The following is a 9,934-nucleotide window of genomic DNA, read 5'->3' as shown; positions in this document are numbered from 1 at the left end:
GCTGTACTCAAATCTACATTAATTATCGCAATAAATAGCCAAAAAATCTGTGTTAATCTCAATTGTAACGGCTATTTTTTATAAGCAATCTCAATCTTAATCTCCGGTCCCATTCCGAGAGTAAACCAATCAAAATAAGACATTAGTAAACATGAGAAAACATCTTTATTTGGCACTAATATAAAACTTTAATTGGTCCATTTTCACAATAGATCGAAAAAAATGATAAAAGTTCTTTGGAAATTACGATTAATTCCTCTACATTATTCTTTATTTTTCTACACATTTATAATAGTTATGTATAGCTTTTGGCAAATATCTTGACACATCTCTTTGGATGTCTGCGAGGAACACTGGCACAGCTGAGGAGAGGAATACGGATGTTCAGCACCCACCTTAGAACTGTTTGCCCACCCAAGAAAAGTCCTCCCGTGATGCATGCTGCAGGGCTTTCGTTGAATTCGAGGAGCGTTGTTTGCTCGTACCAGCTGTCCCCAGAGATAGTCCGTAACTACCGCACCAGCGGGGAATTGCGCGAGGCTACAGCGAGACATTTTAACCAAAAAATGGATACATCAAGCAACTTCGCTCAAGCCCGCGAATGGGTCAAGATATTTGCCGACATCTATACAGCGCAATCTAAACACGCCAAAAACATAAAGCCTGGCGCCCACTGGAATGGCAAAGAACCCTTCCCATCTCCACAGGAAACACTAGTTATTTGGCATATCGTTGCTCCGCTGTAGCCTTAATTTCAGAGTAGTGAGCTTCGGCTCCCTCGTATACGGAGTTAATTGTCTCTCTCCACGATTGCTTGTCCCACTGCGGCGGGAACGGCGCGATCTCCTCGTAAACATTTGAACACGTTTCGACGTTTCTGCGTATTACTGGCTGAAATCACATAAGTTGTAGTTTTTTTAAACAAATGATATACTTACTTTTTCGACACGATACTACCATGTTTGACTAGAATACAAACTCTGTTTTGGGGGCGTATTTTTTGCAGGTGTTTAGATTAGCAAGAAAACTTCCGTTATCTTCCGCAAGCAATTTTTACTGTGTACCTAAATATCACAACACGCTAACTTCTATAAATTACGAAGCTTGCAAGACATGGAACGAGTCGCATGTGCAAAGAAATATTGCCGTTAGTGTATCTGAACGTTCTTGTGCAGTATATTGCTTTGGGAACTTGCTGGTAACTTAGCTTTAAAGCTAATGTTAATACAATAAATTAGGTACATATTTCACCACATGATAAGGATTTTTTATTTTCCTGGTCAGGCTACAAATGCTAATATTACGCCCTGAGACATGAAGCGCACGTTAACAATGAACAGTAGTTAACGTTCAATAACGGCTCTTGAGGGCAGTGCGAACTATTGGGCCGCTTAGTTTAATGTAGATATGGGCCCAGAGGAAAGTTCGGGGGCTCCGTATCACTAATAAGGCTTATATGACGGTAGCTTCGCCCCTGACGCTCCACTAATAATCTGTCCCCATAACCGGTGTTAATAGATACCTTCGGAACCACAGCAACAATGATTCACGAAAATCATGCTTAGGTACAATTTGTTTGTTTGGTCTATTCTTATTGTTAATAGTTAGTTAGCAGTTAGGATATTTTAGGAATCGATCGTAAGCCTTACTATTTTAATAGAATGACGAGACGAGCGAACCACTCGGCTGACGGTAGGACAAACGATTACCAACCAATATCAACACCAGAGCCTTAAATTTCAAGGTACTTGATAAAGTAGCCCACTACCTATTCACATAATTGGGACACGCGTACCTAAAGCATAACATACGCATTTTTATTAAAACACTTACCTCAGATTTTCTTCGCTTTATTTTTTTCAAAATCCATATTATATTCACTATTAATATTATTATAATACAACCGAGGACTCCCGTTATGACGTAGAACCCTGAAAATTAAAAATTATTGTTTAATAGTGTGCTCACCCTACTGCACCTGACGGTAAGTAAAGTGGGGTAAAATAGAATGTCGACTGACGAAAGATGATTACCTCTCGACAGTCGACATAATTATGCCGGCCTGTTGAAATCGGATGTACACAGGCTGATCCAAAGCCGTAATAAGTCTGTTTCTCAGTGCTTACTGCAAGATAGCCTCCGCAGTGCGTAGATATAGGGTCTGAAGTATAGGGACGCTGTGATTGGCTAATATTTAGATACAATTTTACTTCAGTTGGCTGTCAGATAAACAAAGAAATGAAGACTCTAAAATTGCCGACCCTTTGCATTCGGGTACACTACACATAGTTCGTGCTTAGAACGTAGCGCGTAAAGCCATTGGTCCAACGCCTGATCTCTCTCCGGTCATGTCGTATCACCGGACTATGAGAGTGAAGGAACAGAAAGCGAACCTAACCGATCCACTTGTGCACTATAATATGTCCTGTGTAAATACTTGGCTGATCTCCGTTGAGATTGACCATGTCCGAAATTAGGTTAGGAGGGAATCAATCACGTCCTTACACTTCGGCAGTTAATTTTAAATAGAGTTAAATACTTACAGAAATCGTCTTTGGCAGTGTCGGGCGCTAACCGTCGCAGTATAATTCTATACTTATCAACAGTTCTCTCGCCTATTGTTACCACAAACCTAATGACTGTACCATCATCAGCGGGTCCGAGCGTGATCGGATCATATACTTGCATTAGGTTATTTGACGCTTGAGTGGTCATTATGGGTAATGACGATAATAAGGTGTCTGGAAGGGCAAATTATATCAGTAATTCAATTAAACAATATAGTAATGATGTTCGAAATTATAACGAGAAGGTGGGAGTTGTATTTTCAAATTTAACTTACGCAAGTTATTTACATACAGCAGATACAACTAACATAAGTTTTTAGTTCAACTACTTATATCGCTGATTGTAAATCATTTCCAACTGAATTGCTCTTACCTTTCCAATACATCGTGTATTCGTTAAATATATTCGGTACAAGATTTATGTTCCATGAGATATTTAACATTTCCTTGTCTGAATATTCATAATGTACTTCTTTGTCATCAGTCAAATTTTTAAATAAGAACGCGACGTTGGATGGTTGCAAACCTTTCAATTCTGAAAAAAAAATCACCCTTCAATTTACTATATGGATGGAGTATATAACTGGCTCCAGTTATTTTTAAACTGCTTCGACTATTTTTCTTAGCAGTAGAGGAGCACCGCGATCAAATGAATCAGTGTAAAATACAGGACAGGGGACTTTACTTTCAAAATCAAGGACACGCATCCCTGACTTTTCTAAAGCCATGTGGTTATTATTTGTGCATAATCGCTTGCTTTAATGGTGAAGGAAAACCTGCATACCTTAAAAGTTTTTAAGAACTTTAAAGTCTGCCGATACGCACTAGGCCAGCGTGGTGAACTAATACTTAATCCCTCTCAGTAGTAGAGGAGGCCCGTGCCTAATAATAGGACTGTATACTGGGCTGATATTATTATTATTAGCACGAGTGGAGGAAGCCGACAGGAATCTCCGCGGGTCCCTTTCGGTCTCACTGTGTAACCAACTAAGTATATACAATGCATCGAATGCCTCCACCCGCGACAATTGTCCCCCTACGGGCTTGTGTAGTATGTGTAGATTTAGTGCACAAGAATTGCCTTGGGAGGGTGGCAGCCATGTTAGCTCCCATGTATTAGGGAGTCCAGAGCCGACGTGCCGCGTTACCTGATCACTGACTGAGGCGGGAGTTATTCTATTCATATTAATAACACGTTTTAAGTCGAATTATGACGTATTCTTCCATCAGAAAAAGGACTATGCATTGATATCAATATTTCTTTCTTGACTACGATTGTTATAAGCTTTCCAGTTAATCTTGCTACTGGCTATCAAACCAAGTGTTGGCCACAAATGTCATATGATAGTGAACATAACTGTCAAACCATTTTCATCTAGCGCCGTAAAATGCATGAGTCAATAAAACAGTGTAATTCCGCCGCTCGTCTTTGATTGCTGTGTCCCATTAACAGGATGGCGGGGTTATTTAAAACTCACCATGAGGAAACGTAGGACCAGGTGGTCCATAGATGGATTTGTCCATATCAAAGTTACAAATATCTAAACTGGTTTTGAAGTCAACTGTGGCATATGAGTCGGTGGAACACATTGTATTATGGTCATCATACTGCGACATGCTATCTGAAAAACCACACAGTATATTAGTATATCTAATACTACTAATATTTTAATTTAGAACGGCATGACTTCGCTACACCTGGTGTGAAGTGGAGTGAATGAAATGAAAATGTCGACTGGTAATAGATGGAAGTATCCCATGACGTTCGACAAACTCATCCAACTTTTCATATAAGAAAAAGTTTCAGTGTTTATTTTGTATCTACCTATAAAATAGAACACAGTCCTTGCACACTTGTTATATGGTCACTGCAAAGTGACCCTTACTGCATCTGATGGTAAGCGAAGTGCGGTCCAGATAGAATATCAACTGACGAGAGACATTGCCAGTTGGCACAATTATGCCGACCTGTTTGAACAGGATATACACAGGCTGATCCCTGAACGCGACATACTAACGTGGGCTTCTACGATGGATTTTAACACCTTGTGTACAGTGGTAGATATCCGGGCGGATACAAAATATATCCCACTAAAATCGAATACACTGTTCCTTAACAGCCGAAATAGACAGAGCCGATAATCTTACCATATATGTGTGTTTTGAGTTTCAGTTTGATCCGCACGACCGATTCCACGCCGGAGTAGTTGTGGTGACATTCTATATACTTGCCATTGTGTTCAGACTTCATTTTCATGAACATTTCCGCTTGAACAGTATTATTTCGGATATATTTAATACTCGGTTCATCTGAAATTAAAAATGAGTAAGGCTTAGGTTTGATTGTCATTTTAACCAATGGTACCTTAGTTAAATGCTGGCTAAGATATCAATTTTATGTTTTGAATACGACTTATTTATTGAGACGGAAACCAACAGGGCGGTAGAGCGTTGCACTCTTTGCTCATATATCTAGTGGCAGTGTGTATGGGCTGTGGATCGAGTGAGTGAATAATAGAACCAAAACACACACACACACACACACACATCACGCATTTATCCCCGAAGGGGTATGCAGAGGCGCAACCAGGGCACCCACTTTTCGCAAATTGTGTTCTGTCCCTATTATGTGATAGGGGGCGATCCTATCGCCATATCGGGAACAAATTACAGACTCCGGTCTTATACTGAGTAGAAAACATGAGTATCACTGCCCGACCCGGAATTCGAACCCAGGACCTCAGAGCGCTGTAGTACCGCGCATGCAGTACAACTAGGCCAACAAGGCAGCCACGTAATAGAACGAGTGAGATGTATAAGGAAGGAAATTAGTAAGCGAGTGACTGCGTTGAAGACAGACATTATTACCTTGTACTTTAAACGTTATGTTGGCTGGCTTTAATTTGCCGCAGTCGACGAGAGCCCGTTCATTCTCGCAGAACTCATGCTCCGCGACACTTACATTATCATTTTCATTGTATTGAATAGGGCCGATCACTCGACCATTGACCTTTATACTCCAAGAATCTACAAATATGATAAATGTTTTAAAATTCGAGGATATGACCAGCTTAGTTGGTGCGAAAAATACTCTTCGCTCTAGCAGCGTAACGACGGTCAGAAGAAAATAGTTGGAAGAAGGAAAGACTTGAAAAAGGACAGTACCAAAAAGGGGCGGCGCGTGCCGCTATTATTTTTAAAGTTAAAATCAGAGATCTTTTTTTCCGCTGTCGCCCGAAATCTCTATGCCTTAATAATCCCCACACCTATTTTGTTTTGATCGGTGACGTCAGTTTGGCAGCGTGTAGATACCATCAAATAACCTGCCTCCCATCAATAGGCGACAGGCAATACTTTGGATAAAATGCAGAATCACTTCGTCAAACTAATGTAAAATGCAGGGTGGATTGAGATCAATTCCCATATCAATGTGTGTTGGTTGTTGTACGGGTTGCTAAAAGTGCATGCCTCCGGCAGTGTCGACAACAGCCGGTCGCAAAGACTATTCTAGAGCATATTTGCAGTGCCGACCTCATATTGGGGGTCTGGCAAGCGGATGATTTATAAAAATGATACCGTTGGCGATGATCTTTACGTCCAGGTCACACAAGGTTCTATCGGCGGAGATGTTGCACGACCACGTACCGTGCATCCACGCGGTAACCTCCGCGATCTGAAAAATAAATTAGCGTAAGACAAAATACGTATCCTGTGTAACAATATTATACAGCCCACTAGCTCGATGCTACTAGCGAATAAGGATGGTTAAAAGTTTTGTCGGATAAAAAACCTTTTTAGACATCTCCTTTAGACGGTTTGTGTTTATTTGGAATTGTATGTGTATTAGTGCTTAATATATTTGTTAGGGAAACTAATTATAATACTACAATTATATGCCTAAACAAGATAATATTAATTTCAAATTAAAATATTAATTTATTTTGTGCATGTGCAACAAATCTAGCTAGCCAAATAAATTAATAAATTAAACATAATAGTGGTTGTTCGACATGAACATTTTATGTGGTGTTTTTGATGCTAAATATGAATAACAATGTCTGCGCGGAACCTTAATAGTCAAATACCGCATAAGTGGTTAAAAAAAATTATATCAATATAAAGTTTAGCATAAAGACTAATTTCAATTTGTTTTTTTTTTTTGGTTATTTTAGCAGTATTGTATAATCCCTATTGATATGGTTCTGCCTAATACTGAATAGAATTTTATGTAAACTCACCTTATACCTTTTCCAGTCACCGTTTTCACATTCTAGAGTCCATTCCAGTTTTTTTACCATTACTCATACATCTGAAGGAAAAAAAATATATAAAAAGTAGTTAGGCAGGTAGGTTTTAAAGCCACAAAGCGGGAATATTTAAAACCATAGAAATACGATTAAACTCTTTTATGAACCATTAGTTCTGAATTCTGGGATACGTAATCAATACTTCAATCCAAGGGCCTTATACTTTATGACAGTGTAAACTTGTAACACGGCGTATTACATAATCTTGTCTCGAACTTTTTTTTTATTTTAATAGATTCGCAAACAATTGTTAGGTGCACTAAATCAAAATGCAAAAATACATGTGCAATAATTGAACTTATTGCACAATATAGAAAGGTGAACACTTCATGCAAATAAAGACGACATTGTGCCCAAAAAGAAAAAGAAATAAGAAAAATTACTACAAAGTAAGCTGACGTTATTGAATATTACAGTTACGGTATATTAAGTATTGATATTAATTGCACAACATAGCTAAGCAATTCTAACGTGTTAATTGCCTTTTAAATGTAAATAAACTTGTGCCAATCAGATATTACATAATTTTGAGATAGGCGAATTCGATCTACATACAGTTTTACAAAAGAGTGGATTTGTGTGGAATGGTATTCTGTATGTCAATTAACGCTAGCCATTACGGTACGACCTTGTAACGCACTGACAAAATAATATTTTGTAGGATACAGAATAAGGTGCCAAAGTGGGTGCTGTTGCAATTTTTTTCTACATAAAATACAAAATTAAGTCATTTTGAAAATAGACTAACAGCCTGCTGTTATATTTAGCAGGGGAGCTAATTCAATCCGGGCCCGCATACTTTCTTACCACTAGCTCTTTCACGACCAAGTATGATTACTTTTTAATTGTTTATGAGCAGTGATAACTAACAAGTGATAGTTTTAATATCTTAAGGTTATCAAACACGGCAAGTATAATATATATAAATTTGTATGCAGCCACAAAACTAGCTAAATATATTCAAAAACTCAAACCACTTTTAAACTTTTGGAACTGCATCAACAATCGTTTTTTTTTTTCGGTAAAATAAACTTCAGAAGGCTTGCTTTATTTTAGATAATGATATATGAATATTTCGATTAAAATTAATTCTGTAAAAACCCGACCACATTATATTGCAACCATAATCTTTATTAGTACAAAGATATGTACAAAGTGTAAATAAATAAATATTTAATTTTTGAACTGATTTTCAAGTGCATGGCGCATGCATCATTGTCGTGCTATGGAACTCAACTGTAATTTAGATACGGATTTTTGTAGCGGGAAAGATTTTTACATGGATGAAGCCGCGAGCAACACCTAGTATGTTATATTTTACTTACATCACATCCCTCTCGCCATTATAAAATTCAATGAACGCTGACTCTCCCTCAGTCAAGGTATTGTTGATAATGACACACTCATCGGCGAAAGATTTTTTTTTAATAATCACCCTTAATTGATTCGAAGTTAGCTCTGAAATAATATATTATAATCAATGCAATTATCATATAAAACTGAGTTGACTAAGTAATTATGAAATATGAATATTTCGATTATTTACTTGACTAATTCAGCGTGTAGTTGTCTACTCTAAATATAAGAGATATGTTGTAATTTTTTTACAATGTTATTTTTACAATGTTATCTTTTGGTACGTGCTATAGTTAGGAATTAACAATGAGACAGCACCGATTATATATAAAAACACATCTCTCTTATTAGCACTAACACGAGCACTGCGACATCTAAATTAAAATCATGAACACTAAAACACTGAAACACATTTGCTAATTAGTAAGTACATTCACTTCAATACGCGGTCACACTCGACTCAGTTCACTTCGATATCGCTTGTAGTTCGCTTATCGCTCTTGATCGCGTCGCAAGCAAGACCGACTGGCGGCGGCCGCGCGTCCCCTTTTATGCCCGGCTGCCTGTTCCATCAATGTACGTGAAACATTCTTGATAGATCCGGAATGGTAAGGAACACTCTCGTAAATTAAGGTCCAAAAATATCGAGACCTTTCGAGTAGGAACATTCCATCGTCGAACCTACCACATTCGTGTACACTATTATTCGCCAGTACCAGTGGCCGTAATATAAACTTATGTTTGGATTATAAAAATCATTTCCGTAGCCCGATATAATACAATATCAGCCCTGTATTATATACTGTCCCACTGTTGAACACGGGCCTCCTCCACTAAGAGGGATTAGACCTTAGTCTACCACGCTGGCCTAGTGCGGATTGGTAGACTTCACACACCCTCATAATTCTGATGGAGAACTTCTCAGGTTCCTTCACGATGTTTTCCTTCATCGTTAAAGCAAGCGATATTTCACCAAGAATACACACATCATTTTTACAAAATCAGAGTTGTGCGCTCTTGGGATTTGAACTTGCGAACACTCGTCTCGGCAGTCCTTTCCATTCCCAACTAATCAATCGTCGCTCGTAGGCTGATGCCAGTAGTCCATATCAGACATTAATATTACACTTTTAGCACTAAGCCGCAGATGGCTAAATCTATACTTCAGCAACATACACTACTTATTTACAATATTTTATGTTATTTCCTGTTATGGCATTACATTTATACGCGAGTAGTCGGGATGAAACCTTACTAAAAATCAGCATCACTAAAATTTAAAACAGAAACTCAAAATACCTAGCATAGATAATACACTAATATAGGTACCTAGTGTCTTATTTGGATGCAAAATATAAGGCGCGGTCTATAAACTGCGCGTAAGAGACCTCACATAGGTTAAAAAACACTTACCAACATTTGCGAACAGAAATAACATGACCAGCACAATGCACAGCATCTTACATAACTAATTTATACAAATAATTATATTTTATAAATCCAATACCGACCATTTTCCCCCATCGTGTGTACAAAGTTATTTGAGTATAACCTCGTTACATTACAGAGTATTGTAACCATACATTTTCATTTTACAGGACACTCGAAATAAACAAATTACTTGAATTATAAATACGCTGAAATAGTAGCAATAATTGGTAACCGAGCTGAGGTCGTAGAGAAGTTGCAAATGTTTTATCCTAT

The 9,934-nt window shown here is 38.0% G+C and overlaps 1 protein-coding gene across 3 annotated transcripts; it reads right to left on the bottom strand.

Annotated features, from left to right (window-relative positions):
- Positions 1 to 146: 146 nt before the first annotated feature.
- On the bottom strand, positions 147 to 9,784 carry LOC115447026. Of its 3 annotated transcripts, none has more exons than XM_037444340.1 (11): positions 9,644 to 9,784; positions 8,200 to 8,332; positions 6,806 to 6,876; positions 6,144 to 6,240; positions 5,436 to 5,594; positions 4,716 to 4,877; positions 4,046 to 4,189; positions 2,941 to 3,102; positions 2,544 to 2,741; positions 1,834 to 1,931; positions 147 to 891 (listed from the first exon to the last, which is right to left on the bottom strand). In XM_037444340.1, exons 3-11 carry the CDS (start codon positions 6,863 to 6,865, stop codon positions 718 to 720), a joined length of 1,254 nt encoding a protein of 417 aa, XP_037300237.1. In that variant the 5' UTR covers positions 6,866 to 6,876; positions 8,200 to 8,332; positions 9,644 to 9,784; the 3' UTR covers positions 147 to 717. The 3 variants fall into 3 exon arrangements, with proteins under 3 accessions (XP_037300237.1, XP_037300239.1, XP_037300238.1); XM_037444342.1 differs by lacking the exon at positions 9,644 to 9,784 and adding an exon at positions 9,560 to 9,580; XM_037444341.1 differs by lacking the exon at positions 9,644 to 9,784 and adding an exon at positions 8,421 to 8,496.
- Positions 9,785 to 9,934: the final 150 nt, after the last annotated feature.

This window comes from Manduca sexta, chromosome 28, assembly GCF_014839805.1.
Source record: "Manduca sexta isolate Smith_Timp_Sample1 chromosome 28, JHU_Msex_v1.0, whole genome shotgun sequence".
NCBI lineage: Eukaryota > Metazoa > Arthropoda > Insecta > Lepidoptera > Sphingidae > Manduca > Manduca sexta.
The sequence above is the reverse complement of the archived record's forward strand: the minus strand, read 5'-3'. Positions and strand labels throughout refer to the sequence as shown.

Bases quoted from the DNA above. Each gene is read 5' to 3' on its own strand.
- LOC115447026 (XM_037444340.1), bottom strand. From the start codon at position 6,865: ATGGTAAAAAAACTGGAATGGACTCTAGAATGTGAAAACGGTGACTGG. The intron at 4,878-5,435 runs GTAATAATGTCT...TTTTAATTTCAG, and splicing joins CATAACGTTTAAAGTACAAG to ATGAACCGAGTATTAAATAT. The intron at 1,932-2,543 runs GTAAGTATTTAA...TTTAATTTTCAG, and splicing joins CACTGCCAAAGACGATTTCT to GGTTCTACGTCATAACGGGA.